Source organism: Patella vulgata, chromosome 1 (genome assembly GCF_932274485.2).
Source record: "Patella vulgata chromosome 1, xgPatVulg1.2, whole genome shotgun sequence".
In the NCBI taxonomy this organism is placed as follows: Eukaryota; Metazoa; Mollusca; class Gastropoda; family Patellidae; genus Patella; species Patella vulgata.
In genome coordinates this window covers 31,770,397-31,786,096 of record NC_065879.2, presented here as the reverse complement: position 1 = coordinate 31,786,096, position 15,700 = coordinate 31,770,397, and the positions used below count along the sequence as shown (strand labels likewise).

The 15,700-nt window shown below is 35.6% G+C and overlaps 1 protein-coding gene across 2 annotated transcripts; it reads right to left on the bottom strand.

Annotated features, from left to right (window-relative positions):
• Nucleotides 1-262: 262 nt before the first annotated feature.
• On the bottom strand, nucleotides 263-15,613 carry LOC126827626 (medium-chain specific acyl-CoA dehydrogenase, mitochondrial). 2 transcript variants are annotated; one of them, XM_050557189.2, is made up of 13 exons: nucleotides 15,508-15,613; nucleotides 13,234-13,315; nucleotides 12,966-13,063; nucleotides 12,754-12,823; nucleotides 11,687-11,787; nucleotides 8,021-8,101; nucleotides 7,574-7,813; nucleotides 4,018-4,089; nucleotides 3,308-3,376; nucleotides 3,031-3,126; nucleotides 2,518-2,694; nucleotides 1,784-1,855; nucleotides 263-637 (listed from the first exon to the last, which is right to left on the bottom strand). In XM_050557189.2, exons 1-13 carry the CDS (start codon nucleotides 15,526-15,528, stop codon nucleotides 560-562), a joined length of 1,257 nt encoding a protein of 418 aa, XP_050413146.1. In that variant the 5' UTR covers nucleotides 15,529-15,613; the 3' UTR covers nucleotides 263-559. The 2 variants fall into 2 exon arrangements, with proteins under 2 accessions (XP_050413146.1, XP_050413066.1); XM_050557109.2 differs by lacking the exon at nucleotides 15,508-15,613 and adding an exon at nucleotides 15,347-15,448.
• Nucleotides 15,614-15,700: the final 87 nt, after the last annotated feature.

The window sequence follows — 15,700 nt, the reverse complement described above, 5'->3', positions numbered from 1 at the left end:
TGAAGATAGGCATACGGTACGCCATACAGTGTGCTCGGACAGCTGCGCTACGGCTACTCTTATAATGAATTCCAACCGCCAAGGTTAAAAGGAATGATTACAAAATTAAGGGATAATTGTAGTTGAATCTCTAGAAATTACAACAATTAAGTAAAAAAGTTTTGAATAATCTGCATCTCCATATATTCCTGATAAGTGGCAGGTTATTGTGCTTAATAATAAATACTCAATTAAAAAGATTTCTTTTTTGAATAATAAAAAATTATTCAAGTTTTAAACCAAAAAGGCTTATTTTATTAATTACATGTTATTACAAGTAATTATCAGAATTATATATTCATTAATGTATTTTCCTGAGAATGTCTTATTTACATGAGCCTTTCCTTTAATCATTTTAATTTATCTGGTAGGGACAAACAGTTGAACTTCTAGAATTAATCAGGTCATTCATATTTGTGTTACCAGGAAAACATGCTCATCCCATTATATTTATATTCATATCTATTATTTTCATTCATTCTATTGTTCTTCTTCCCATCTAATCGCTCATTAGTCCTTTTTACATATTTTGTTTCATCTTTGCCAAGTGTTCACGTGAAATAATTAGTCGTTGGATTTGAGCAGTTCCTTCATATATCTAAAAATAAAAGAAATCTGTTCATTTTATATATATAATTTATTTTCTTTATCTCAATCTCATACACATACTGCAAAGTTCCAACATACTGTTCTGCTAATTTACAAATATGTTAATGACAAACATCAGAGATTTACAAAAGTTTTCTTCAGTAGTTTTTCGACATTCAAGATGGTGTATCTTCGTTAGTATTTGAGGTATCAAATTGAAATTTGGTAGGAATAAGGAACACATTGATGCCTTCAAAATGGCATATTAAAATTTGTTGTGACGGCTTCCGGAAACTTCCGGAAATTACTGAGGCTTTCCAATTTCACCCGAACGTGAATAGTTCTCTCCATTTTAAAAATAGACTAAAAATGACATCACAGACCTTGTTTGATAACATTTTCTACCGTTTGGCCGCCATATTGGATTTTACAAAATATCTTCAAATCGATATTCAGCCGCCATTAGATTCCGATTTTCGAAAACACATTTTGTGTTTTTAACCTACTCCAAATGGCAACAATTCTTAGGGAGTTGATTTTTGAATTTCCATTTTGTTCTGCTTTTCGCAGTTCTAGTTCTATTAGTAACTTATGTAATTTCTCATAGAAGCTTCTGTATTTGTCAGAATTTTCACCCATTTGTAGGCAATATGTTTTTTAAAAATAAAAATTCTTTTGGCATATTTTTTATAGCTTTGATTTCCTGTGATGTTTGTTTAAAGTTTGTTTTGTAAATCAAGAATTTAGACAGAATTAGTCACCTATGTTTACTGACCCAATTAAAACAAACAGGCATTAATACAGGGATGATGTCTGCTGTTTATAGTGAACAAACTAATATGCACTTAAAAACACAACACAGTTTATATGGAAATACAATCATTGGTTTATAGGCATAGCACAACGTTTCGACAAGTATTCTCTTATCATTGTGCTTGATAACGATAAGAGAATACTTGTCGAAAAGTAGTGCTATGCCTATAAACCAGTGATTGTATTTCCATATAAACTGTGTTGTGTTTTTAATGTGTTCAATCGCTAAATGCCACTCAAGGATTAATATGCACTTGATTGTTTTTGAATTAATTATAAACTTTTGCTAAGTAACATTAAAATACATAATTAAATTAAACAACTGTCAGTCACCATAGCTTACCTGAAAAATCTTAGCATCTCTCATCAATTTTTCTACAGGATATTCTGAGTTGAAGCCATTTCCTCCAAATATCTGAAATAAACATTTTTTAGTGAGTATTTACAAATTATATACAATTTATATTTAAATGGGTTAGTGGCCACCATTCACTCTTTGACATCGAATTGAGAATGTATTAGGAAGTCTGGCTTTATGGTTTTAAAAGACAAACTTCTGACTGGAGCGAGTCATACTTTGCCTTTTCTGAGTTTATTATGTTGTTGACGTGAGTTGATTCATGCAAAGTGGTGTATCTGTTTGTAGTGTGCAAACTATAATGTGAGTGTGATAATATCTACAAATGGGTATTAGCAACCGTTCAGTTAAAACCAATAGTTTTGAAATGGTTTAGATTTTAAAGTGAAATAGGTATTTATAGCACCGGTTCTAAAGTTTTGGTTATAATCATTTGTCTTGAAATGGTTTGGATTTTAAAGTGGTGTGAAATGGGTATTAGCATCGGTTCCAAAGTCCCAGTTATAATCGATACTATTGATGTGATTTAGATTTTAATATAATGTGAAATTGGTATTAAATAAAAATGTGCAGAGAAATGTGAATTTTGAGCTGAATTAATGCTTGAATTATCCTATATGACTTAACTAGACCTCCATTTTTTTAGAATTTATAAGGGCTTGGATTTGATTATTTCTAAATTTATGAGGTATATTGTACCAAATACTCTCTAAACTCACCTGGACAGCATCTGTAGCACATTTATTAGCAACATCACCTGCCATACCTTTAGCCATAGAAGCATAATAAGTATTACGTCTGCCAAGATCTATTTCCCATGATGCTCTGTGAGTTAATAATCTTGAAGCTTCAACACCCATTGCCATGTCAGCTAACATAAAGGACACAGCTTGATGCTGTGAAATATATAATGTAACAATAATAAAATATCTATGTTTCGAGGAAGTCTATAAATATCTGTGCTTAGCCTAAAAATACATGGTAGCTTTTTCAAAGAGTCAGGAATGGTGATATACACAAAGACATTTTTATTGTCAACAAATTGTGAAATGATTTTAAAATATCTGATATAAAAGATCTTCATGGAGTGAACTAGTCCCAAAAATACACATCTGATAATATAAGTATAGACTGAGCAATATATAGTATCTGATTACTTTTTTTTACAGTTTGATTTTCCATTCAAACAGACAGCACAATGTAACTATTATTATAATATGAAATATACAAACCTCACAGATATATTTTCCCATTGTTTTTCTTTCGAGAGAATATTTAGTAGCTTCATCCAGAGCTCGCTGAGCCAAACCAACAGCACCTGCTGCCACCTAGAGACAAAATACAATCCGACATGGTCAAGTTTCTGACAATGACAGATTTCAAATCTGCCCACTGGCTTACCATAATGATGTCATGATATGTTTAATTAGATTACCGGTATCTATTCCAAATGAAAAACTTATTTCTAGTCAAGAGATTTCTAATCAAAATGAAACTAATTTTACTTACTGGTGGACGTGTTCTATCAAATGCTCCCATGGCAATTTTAAAACCCATTCCTTCAGAACCAAGAAGATTCTGTAATATAATAAAATTATCATAATAAAGATTTCAACTTGTAAGAAGGCCTTTATGACAGAAAATCTACCAGTGTTCAACAGAGAAATTATTTAAATTAAAGTAGCCAAGTCTCTAACTCAGTAGCTAAGTCTTCGAATTATTTGTCAATTAAAATCAACATTGATGTTGTGATCTTGCCAGGAAAAGATGGGCTACTGATATCCAATATTTAAGACAAAATAAACATTTTACCATTTTACTCGTGTACCATAATGCGTTTCAGCAGCTTTTGTAACAAGGGACTCGAAGAACAAGCTAGAAATATTCCACAAGTTATGTCGAACAGTGATGTCATATTCTTATCCGGAGAGCATGTGCAGTGCAGATTGGAATAACCAGACTTTAGAGACTGCCATTTGATTGAGACTTCTGGCGTATTTCGCTGAACATAACTGATTTGAAATTAGAGTAAAAACGGAAACGATTGAATGTGAATCAGTTTATATACATTCATATTACATTATTATATGCGTTGCGACCCATTTGTGTCAATTTCTAGGTCCCAAATATTAGTGATTTAGCTCCTTTAACATTATATTGGATATTAAACTCTAATCAGAAGACAAATTATTGTGAACTTTAAAATAATCTTTACTCACCTCTTTTGGAACTCGTACATCTTCAAATGTGATTCCTCGAGTGTCTGATGCTCTTTGACCCATATTGATTTCCTGAAGAAATTTCATTATTAAATTTATAAAGAAAACATTGATTCAATACATCCAGATCATGTGAATACTGATTGGAACAAGACAATAAAACCAGCGGCTGCCAGGCAGGATACGCCCACATTTTCGAGAGATGGATAGAGAACAAGCTAACAAGAAAGTGATTTTTCCTACAATCAAGGGCCATAATTCAGGAAATTACAATTCGATATGCGCATAAATCGAAAGGAACTGAGATCTTTGTGTTATAAACTTACATTTCAAGTTTCAACAAAATCGGATAAAAATTGTGACCTCTATAGGGTCCACAACCTTGATATACCATATTTTTACGCTATTTGAGAACGAACGGCGGCCATTTTGTCTGTCAATTTTGGGGCGATTTTCACAAAATTCAAACTCAACTGTCCATAGGGTGGAACGGTAATATAATAATACGGTTTTTTAAATTGGATAAAAAATATGACCTCTAATGGGTCCACAAGCTAAAAACATGATTTTTCGTACAATCAGGGGCCATAATTCAGGAAGTTACGGTCCGATATGGGCAAATATTGAAAGGAACCGAGATCTTTGGGTTATAAACTTATATTTCAAGTTTCAACAAAATCGGATAAAAATTGTGACCTCTATAGGGTCCACAACCTTGATATACCATATTTTTACACTATTTGAGAATGAACGGCGGCCATTTTGTCTGTCAATTTTGGGCCGATTTTCATGAAATTCAAACCCAGTCGTCCTTAGGGTGTAACGGTGATATAATAATACGTTTTTTTAAATCGGATAAAAATTATGACCTCTATAGGGTCCACAAGCTAAAAACGCGATTTTTCGTACAATCAGGGGCCATAATTCAGGAAATTACGGTCCGATATGCGCGAATATAAACAGGAACCGAGATCTTTGGGTTATAGACTTACATTTCAAGTTTCAACAAAATCAGATAAAAATTGTGACCTCTATAGGGTCCACAACCTTGATATACCATTTTCTTACGCTATTTGAGAACGAACGGCGGCCATTTTGTCTGTCAATTTTGAGCCGATTTTCACGAAATTCGAATTCAGTCGTCCCTAGGCTGTAACGGTGATATAATAATACGTTTTTTTAAATCGGGTAAAAATTATGACTTCTATAGGGTCCACAAGCTAAAAACGTGATTTTTCGTACAATCAGGGGCCATAATTCAGGAAGTTACGGTCCGATATGCACGAATATCGAAAGGAACCGAGATCTTTGGGTTATAAACTTACATTTCAAGTTTCAACAAAATCGGATAAAAATTGTGACCCCTATAGGGTCCACAACCTTGATATACCATATTCTTACGCTATTTGGGAACGAATGGCGGCCATTTTGTCTGTCAATTTTGGGCCGATTTTCACGAAATTCGAATTCAGTCATCCTTAGGGTGTAACGGTGATATAAAAGAACGTTTTTTTAAATCGGATAAAAATTATGACTTCTATAGGGTCCACAAGCTAAAAACGTGATTTTTCGTACAATCAGGGGCCATAATTCAGGAAGTTACGGTCCGATATGCACGAATATCGAAAGGAACCGAGATCTTTGGGTTATAAACTTACATTTCAAGTTTCAACAAAATCGGATAAAAATTGTGACCCCTATAGGGTCCACAACCTTGATATACCATATTCTTACGCTATTTGGGAACGAACGGCGGCCATTTTGTCTGTCAATTTTGGGCCGATTTTCACGAAATTCGAACTTAATCATTCTTAGGGTGTAACGGTGATATAATAGAACGTTTTTTTTAAATCGGATAAAAATTATGACTTCTATAGGGTCCACAAGCTAAAAACGTGATTTTTCGTACAATCAGGGGCCATAATTCAGGAAGTTACTGTCCGATATGCGCAAATTTCAAGTTTCAACAAAATCGGATAAAAATTGTGACCTCTATAGGGTCCACAAGCTAAAAACGTGATTTTTCGTACAAACAGGAACCATAAACCATGAAGTTTCGATCCGATACATGCCAATATCGAAAGCAGCCGAGATCTTTTGGGGATAAACCTATATTTCAAGTTTCGTCAAAATCCGATAAGAATTGTGACCTGTAGAGAGTCCACAAACAATTGTGGACGGACGGACGGACGGACAGGGGCGACGGCATAATACGTCCACATGAAAATGTGGGCGTATAAAAAGATGCAAATAGAAAACATGGTTCTTGATATTTGTCTGGATATCATTAGGTCTCACATCATTAGAATGTTCTATGTTATATTATCTTACACCAATATCAAGCTTTGAATTGCACAAAATCAATAGGTAAAGCTCTATAATAAAAAAAAAAAAAACAAAAAAAAACAACACAATTTATATGGAACCAGCGGCTGCCAGGCAGAATACGCCCACATTTTCGAGAGATGGATAGAGAACAAGCTAAAACGAAAGTGATTTTTTCCTACAATCAAGTGCCATAATTCAGGAAATTACAATTCGATATGCGCAAATATCGAAAGGAACCGAAATCTTTGGGTTATAAACTTACATTTCAAGTTTCAACAACCTTGATATACCATATTTTTAAGCTATTTGAGAACGAGGGGTGGCCATTTTGTCTGTCAGTTTTAGGCCGATTTTCACAAAATTATACGTTTTTTTAAATCGGATAAAAATTATGACCTCTATAGGGTCCACAAGCTAAAAACACGATTTTTCATACAATCAGGGGCCATAATTCAGGAAGTTACGGTCTGATATGCGCAAATATCGAAAGGAACCGAGATCTTTGGGTTATAAACTTACATTTCAAGTTTCAACAAAATCGGATAAAAATTGTGACCTCTATAGGGTCCACAACCTTGATATACCATATTTTTACGCTATTTGAGAACGAACGGCGGCCATTTAGTCTGTCAATTTTGGGCCGATTTTCACGAAATTCGAACTCAGTCGTCCTTATGGTGTAACGGTGATATAATAATACGGTTTTTTAAATCGGATAAAAATTTTGACCTCTATAGGGTCCACAAGCTAAAAACGTGATTTTTCGTACAATCAGGGGCCATAATTCTGGAAGTTTCGATCCGATACATGCCAATATCGAAAGCAGCCGAGATCTTTTGGAGATACATCTATATTTCAAGTTTCGTTAAAATCGGATAAGAATTGTGACCTGTAGAGTGTCCACAAACAAATTGTGGACGGACAGACAGACAAACAGACAGACGGACGGACGGACGGACGGACGTCCGGACAGACAGGGTCGACGGCATAATACGTCCACATGAAAATGTGGGCGTATAAAAACAATCACTGGCAAGACATTTCAACAAGTGTTCATTTATCGCTATCAAGACCAAATGTTGTGCTATATGTGAACAAACCAGTGATTGTTTTTCCATATAAATGCCACTCAAGGATTATACTCTCTAAAAGTGTTCCATTATTGAATCTGTAACTGTTAAATGCAATAAAAATAAGTCTGCCTGACAAATCTGTACATTGTTCTTACCTTTCTACCAGGATTAACACCTGGCCAATCTCTTTCTACTATAAATCCTGTAAATGCTTTTCCTGTCGATGCTTTTGGATCTAAATCAGTTCTAGCTAAAATAAAATACCAGTTAGCTTTACCACCATTTGTAATCCACATTTTCTGTCCATTTAAAATATATTCATCACCTTTCTTTACTGCTTTCGTTTGAATTGCTGCAACATCAGAACCAGCTCCTGGTTCTGTTACACCATATGCCTGAATGAGATATTTGTCTATTTTTAAACATGAATAAAATTGCTATTCATGGTAACTGTTCATACATACAAAAATTGTTACAAATATTCACTGCCAGATATTTTACTGGGTGTTTTCTTGTTGTGCCTCATACTTGTTAAAAGTTGACCTACACCATATAGACATCAAGCTTACAAAATGATGTTCTGAAACATTAACTATACTTACACACATGAGAGGTTCTTCTATCATACGACTTAAATATTTCTTCTTTTGTTCTTCATTACCGGCAAGAATAACAGGCATTTCCTTAAATAGAGAAAAATGTGCTACAGGGGCAGTTGTCTCGGACGACTTGTAAAGTATATGTCCACATTTAAACTGTACACAACTCCAATCAAATCCAGTTTGTACTGGTCTAGTTGTAGAGCATGCAGAAGTGATTGTGAACAGCCAGATTGAGTGATGATTGCAATAGGCAACCATATTTAAGTTATTTTGTTGGTAGATAGAATTGGTTTTGAAAAGATAAAGCTTCAAATAATGCTTAACCAGCGGCTGCCAGGCAGAATACGCCCACATTTTGCAAGAGATGGATAGAGAACAAGCTAAAAGCAAACACGATTTTTGTACAATCAGGGGCAATAATCCAGAAAGTTATTGCCTGAAATGTGCAAATATCAAAAGGGATTGAGATCTTTGGGATATAAAGATATGTTTTAAGTTTCATCAAAATCGGATTGTGACCTCTCGAGGTTCCATAACCTTCGTATTACACACTTCTACACAATTTGAGTACAAAGAGCAGCCATTTTGTCGGGCAGTTTCATTTTGATTTTCCCGAAATTCGAATTCAAATTCGATGTATTTAAATTTAAATGGTTTTTAAAATCGGAAAAAAATTGAGACCTCTAGGGAATCCGTTAGCTAAAAATGCGAACAATCAGGGGCCATAATCCATGAAGTTAAGTTCGGGTATCCACATTTATCAAAAGGAAACAAGATCTTAGTGTGTAATGGTGATATATTCACACGTTTTTTTTTTAAATCGGATAAATATTGTGACCTCTACAGGGACCACAAGCTAAAAACATGATTTTTTGTTCAATCAAGGGCCATAATTCAGGAAGTTTTGATCCGATATCCGCGAATATCAAAAGGAACTGAGATCTGTGGGTTATAAACATACATTTCAAGTTTAAACCAAATCGGATAAAAATTGTGACACAAGCCATAATCCATGAAGTTACAGTCCAATACATGCCAATATCGAAAGGAACCGAGATCTTAGGGTGATAAACCTATATTTCAAGTTTCATTGAAATCGGATAAAAGTTGTGACCTGTAGAGTGTTCACAAACAATTGTGGACGGACGGACAGGGGTGATGACAATATACGTCCACATGAAAATGTGGGCGTATAAAAATATCTCTGCATACATTCTTTGAAGACTCAAGGGGAATAACTCAAAAAGAGTGTCAATTAAAACTGCAAAAAGTCATGAAATTAATAATGTCTAATGTGTGCCAATTACTAATGTAGTACCATGGGTCGTTTGTCAGATGTGGAGAGCGAACACCGCCTAAAACCAGTCGCCACATCTGGCGTATAACCCATGCATCTTTTCTTTCTACATATTTTGGAACAGCCCTTGATCATCTAGTATTTTCTATGGTTGTATTTCTAATTCTTTAACTGGCTATCTTTAAATGTCATTCTGCCATCCCACATTAATGACAGCTTCACGTTGATATTGAATATACTGCATCTTAATTAGTATCACTAACAGGAACAACAAATACCAGAGTTTCTTGATTTCAGTTTTATATTAACTCCGATTCATAGTATACTATTCAAAAAAAGTAGGGGATATTTGATTTTTAAGTGTTATTAAAGTCACCTAATGAAACTGACGAAGAAACAAATGACAAAATGAAATGAAGTTCACATTCATCGATTTATTCCAAATGATCGTTAGACGTAAGTAAGGCACAGACTGACCATTATAAGGGTAAAATAATACCCGGGGTCAAACAGCAAAGTTACCACAGCATCACAACCAAGTCAGTAACGGGTAAATCCTCCTCTGTTTGCCAAACAAGCATTGATCCGACGTGGCATACTCCTAATGAGACGTCTAAGGTCATTTTGGTCCAGATTGTCCCATTCCTGTTGCAACGCAGCAGCAAGTTCTTGGACATTGACAGGACGTTGTTGACGTTGACGTAACCTCTGTCCAAGCATGTCCCAGACATGCTCGATGGGGGAGAGGTCGGGACTCAGTGCTGGCCAAGGTAATGTGGTGATGTTCTGTTGTTGGAGGTAACCTGTAACGATCCTGGCCCTGTGACATCTTGCGTTGTCATCCTGGAAGATGAAACGGCGGCCATGACGTCGTGCGAACGGCACAACATGGACTGCCAAGATGTTGTCCCGGTAGTACTGGCCTGTAACACGCCCTGCAACAACATGTAAAGCCGTTCTTCCAGCAACAGTGATGCCTCCCCACACCATAACAGAACCACCCCCAAATCGATCATGTCTGATGACGTTAACGTCTTGGAAGCGCTCGTTTCGACGACGCCACACCCTCCTACGTCTGTCCAAAAAATCAACAGTGAACCTTGACTCATCTGAAAACATCACATTGCTCCAGCGTCGATTATCCCAGTGTTGACGATCCCTACACCAACGACGTCTTGCCTGAATGTGATGATCTCTCAAACAAGGGATCACGAGAGGACGTCGGGCGCGAAGGTGACCCCTATGCAGTCGATTCCGAATCGTCTGGCCACTCACTCTCACACCAGTGTCTGTTTGAAGACGAGCGCTGATCTGATTTGCTGTGATGACACGATTTCTCAAGGCCAAGGTACGGATAAATCGATCCTGGGCTTGAGTTGTCGCCCTTGGTCGACCTGAGCGTGGTCTGTCCTGTACAGATTGTGTATCACGGTATCTGGACCATAGCCTGCTTATGACAGACTGAGAAACATTCATCGTCCGCACCACAACCGCCTGTGTTGTGCCGATCTGTAGCATGCCAAGGGCACGTAACCTTTCATTTTGGGTAAGCCGACGCATATCAAAATTTGTTTTCTGGTCACTAAAACAATTAAACTGATGTTTCCACCCTGGAATTCAATGCCACAATGACTGTAACATTCAAAGTCAGAGTCGTGCAAATCTTGGGTTGGACCCCCATGATGATCCCAAGCATCACCTGCATTCCATGCGGTAGCTATTGGTGCGTTTGGGCGTCACATGTAACTGGAAATGTTTCTTCTGTTAGGTTCTATAGTGACTTTTTTCGTAGTCATTTGCATATTTTAGTATTAGGCCCCCAAAATCAAATATCCCCTACTTTTTTTGAATAGTATATTACAAGCATAGATTATATTAAAGTCATTCTAGCTATCCCTCAACCCAGAGGGTTGTGTCTAACCTGAAGTGCACATTCTATAAATTATATACTCTCAGATTCACAGCCATTAATTATTCTATTGGCTAATTATTATGTAATTAATCATATGATTGGTCACTCATGCCAAATATGAATTGGTAACTTTCCCATCATGTGTTTTTAGACATAAAATTTGTCCTTGGACTTAGACCCCTTTTCCTGTTATTCACACAATATTTCATCAACAATATAATTTGTGTTTTAAATAAACCCTTACTATAGCTAATATACTGACAATGGAGAATACAAATAAAACATATGCATTTATCAAATTATAACTCATGTCCTCTGATGCACTTACATTCGTCTAATACAATTTTGCATAAATTGTCAAATAGTATTACACTAATAGTACCTACAAAAAACTGCAGATTTGGGACCCACTAATAAGACTGATTGCTGACAATCAAATACAGTACTATTAACTCACTCCCAATGAATTGCCTTCTAAAGCTGTTTGAACACCAGTACAACCATACGCCAATTCTTCTGTAATAATACAGGAATCTAAAGTACCTAATCCAAGACCACCTAAAGAGAATAAAAATACATAAATTTCAATTAAATAAACAATTATGTTCCATGTTTAAGAAAGTTTCCTCAAGATGAGGTTCACTTATAAAGTAAGTCCCAATGTAATAATTTAAGAAGTGGTTGCCAGGCAAGATATGATCACATTTTGCAAGTGATGAATAGTGAACAAGCTAAAAACTAAAGCGATTTTTCATACAATCAGGGGCCATAATCCAGAAAATTACGGTCTGAAATTCGCAAATATTGAAAGGGACTGAGATCTTTGGGATATAAAGATATATTTTAAGTTTCATCAGAATCGGATAAAAATTGTGACCTTTAGAGGGTTCACAACCTTTGTACTACATACTTTTACACAATTTGCATACAAAGAGGGGCCATTTTGTCAGGCAGTTTTGTTTCGATTTTTTCGAAATTCGCATTCAACATTCGTTATAGTGGAATGGTAATGTATGTAAACGTTTTTTAAAATCGGATAAAAATTGTGACCTCTAAAGGGACCACAAGCTAAGAACGCGATTTTTCGTACAATCAGGGGCCATAATGGAGGAACTTACGATCCGATGTGCGCAAGTATCGAAAGGAACCAAGATCTTTGGGTTATAAACATGCATATCAAGTTTCATCTAAATCAAATGAAAATTGTGACCTTTAGAGTGTCCACAAGCTAAAAACGTGATTTTTCGTACAACCAGGGGCAATAATCCATGAAGTTATGGTCCGATACATGCCAATATCGGAAGGAACCAAGATCTTTAGGAGATAGACCTATATTTCAAGTTCCGTCAAAATTGGATAAGAATTGTGGACTGTAGAGAGTCCACAAACAAATTGTGGACGACCGGAAGACCGGACAGGAGCAACAGCATAATACATCCACATGAAAATGTGGGTGTATAAAAACTGTTTTACTTTTCCACTTTACATTGTATTTTGATAATATAAACTTTAAGTTCTACAAACCATATTTGGGAGATATATGTGTATTCATCAATCCAATTTCCCATGCTTTTTTTAGTATCTCCACTGGGTACTATAATAAACAGAATAAATATAAGTAAGAGACCTCATTAATACATATCTTACCTTAGCAGAATGTTTGTGCTAAAAGGTTTAGGAAAGTATGTAATCCTAAGGACACATTTTGAAAATAATAATAATTATTATTATAATACCTCTCCTGTTCGATCATGCTCTGCTGCCTTTGGTATAATTTCTTCTCGAGCAAACTTACGAGCTAGTTCCTGATAGTCACGCTGTTCCTGGGTTAGTTCTGAAATACATGTAGAGGACATATTAAATAGCTGTACATACCACTGATAACATTTCTATATACACATATACATGTATACTCCAAGAAGTCTGAAGAAAACTGGACACAATCACATCATCAATGGTAGTGTTAGCATTTAGAAGTAAAAAATAGATAAAGGAACAACTCACCAAATGACATACCCTGAACAGAACTAGCTGTTGAAGACATAAAACATAATCCATGTTTGGCTACTCTGCCAATCAGATGAACCTACATGTATAGAGACAAACGAAATACTCTTACTATTAAATATATCATTTTATAGCTACTGTTATAAGTCATTTTAAATGTACTATAAAATATTTCCTACAAGACCTACAATCTAATATCCGTCTTCATTAGCCCAGAATAGGAGCAGAACAGTAGGACGTTAAACCCCATTTCATTTCATTTACAATCTAATACAGCATTTTTTGGATCCACAGCAGTTCGACTGAACTACATTCACAGATCTGTTACTGTCTCTGGAATGTTTTAAAAAACCTGTTGTCAAATACTGGACAATAAATAATATTACCAAAGCAGACTGTATCAAATGTTGACCAAAGATATTTATAAGTAACATAGGTGGTGAATTAGTACATGACAACCATGAGCAACGGTGGTACTAAGTAAAGTACTGGCTCACTAATCAGGAAATTCGGGGTTCATGGCGTCCCTTAGGTCAGTGCTGCTGGACAGATTGCGCCAGGGTCTAGTTGTTTGGCTGGATTAAAAGATAGGTTGCCAAGCAACAAAACATATGCCTACAGCAGCTAAATCGTCCGGGCAGTCAACAATAATGAAACATTTATAATACATTAAAATCTGATTAAGAGTAACAACTCATTAAGTAATTATCAGAAAACCATTAGAATTTGTTTGGTTTTTATAAAGTTCTGCCCCATGCTAACGTTTAGTATACGAAACTTTTAACACCATGGATTTAGCTGTTCAAGTCATAAAAATTCATTGAAAATCAATATACTTGTTCGTCTCAAGATCTTAAACTCTGTGTATCAATCTGAAGTCAATTGGATGATAACTTTATCCTCTAGAGCGTCACAAGATTTTTCAAAGTGATCAAGGGCCATAACTTTGGCATAATTATCGGAAACACGGTGTATAAATTTAAAGTCAATCGGATATTAACTTTAGCCTCTAGAGCATTTACAAGATTTTTTGAAGTGATCAAGGGCCATAACTCTGGCAGTAATTATCGGAAATCGCTGAAAATGAATAGACTTCTTCGTCGCATGACCTTAAACACTGTGTATAAATTTAAAGGCAATTGGATATTAACTTTAGCCACTAGAGTGTCCACAAGATTTTTCAAAGTGATCAAGGGTTATAACTCTGGCAGTAATTATCGGAAATCGCTGAAAATCAATAGGCTTCTTCATCTAATGACCTTAAACACTGTGTATAAATTTAAAGTCGATCGGATATTAACTTTGGCCTCTAGAGCGTCCACAAGATTTTTTGAAATGATCCAGGGCCATAACTCTGGCAGTAATTATCGGAAATCACTGAAAATCAATGGGTATTTTCGTCTCATTTGAAGTCAATCGGATAATAACTTTGACCTCTAGAGCGTCCACAAGCAGGTACGTAAAAGATGAACCCTTGACAATTGGAATTCTAAATTTATGTAAAGTGTAGGCAGTAGTGCTGCTATCCAATAAAAATTTTTCTCCCAGCACGACTTCAGTAAAGAAGGATGTTAAACCCTTTTTCCTTTCATTCCCAGTTACATGGTTGCCCTTTTGAAAGAGAGGCTACAGCCTATGTGACTATACAAATATGTAATTCATGGATTATAACGTCTACTGTACAGTAATGGCAATATGTAGAAAGAGAGAGGGCGAAATGGGTTTTATCGTCCACCGCTCGACACAAACTAGTTATTGCACTACTATAAACATATGGTTTAATTTTATTTCAATAATTCGCTTGCGCGTATGAGTCTTTAACAGTAGGAGGAAACCACAGAGAAATCCCACGAGGATGGACAGACAACCCTACTCCTTGACGTGTACAACCGGGGAATCGAAACCACACCAGTTGACTCAATAACAGACTTTTACAGTATGATACAACATGCACAGGCTAACCATTCGGCCATCCCCCCCCCCCCCCCCCGATAATATGTAAGAAAGGTTGGATTGACTAATTTTCTGAAATATACATATTATTACAAATAATTCATTTTACTTAATTTTATGACACTGTATGCCAATTAATAAAATTAACCAAACTCACTGGCTGGAAGTTCAAGTGGAAGTCCTGATCAAAGTCCATAAGATTATTATGGACCTTTTAAGGATTATTTTATTGAAAAAATCAAAACATAAAATCAAAAATAAAATATTGACAGCTTGAAAACAATTATTTTACTAATTAGATTTACTAGCGTTCAATACCTGTTTCACCAAAGAGCCCATTATTTCAACCAACAAGTTAATTCAACAGTTCACAGCACATTGAAACCATGGGGAAACAAGGTCAAAGTAGTTCTACTACTTTCAGTTTGTGTATGAATATGGATTGGTTATGTAAATACATAAAAATGAATTTTTCTCAACAATTTTGCACCAACTTTCGTCTGAATTTACA

What these genes read in the sequence shown, in the direction of transcription:
- LOC126827626 (XM_050557109.2), bottom strand. Translation starts at nt 15,385, where the DNA reads ATGGACTTTGATCAGGACTTCCACTTGAACTTCCAGCCA. An exon ending in ATGTACGAGTTCCAAAAGAG is followed by an intron (nt 3,377 to 4,017) that starts GTGAGTAAAGAT and finishes ATTATATTACAG; the next exon opens with AATCTTCTTGGTTCTGAAGG. An exon ending in TGGGAAAATATATCTGTGAG is followed by an intron (nt 2,695 to 3,030) that starts GTTTGTATATTT and finishes TATATTTCACAG; the next exon opens with CATCAAGCTGTGTCCTTTAT.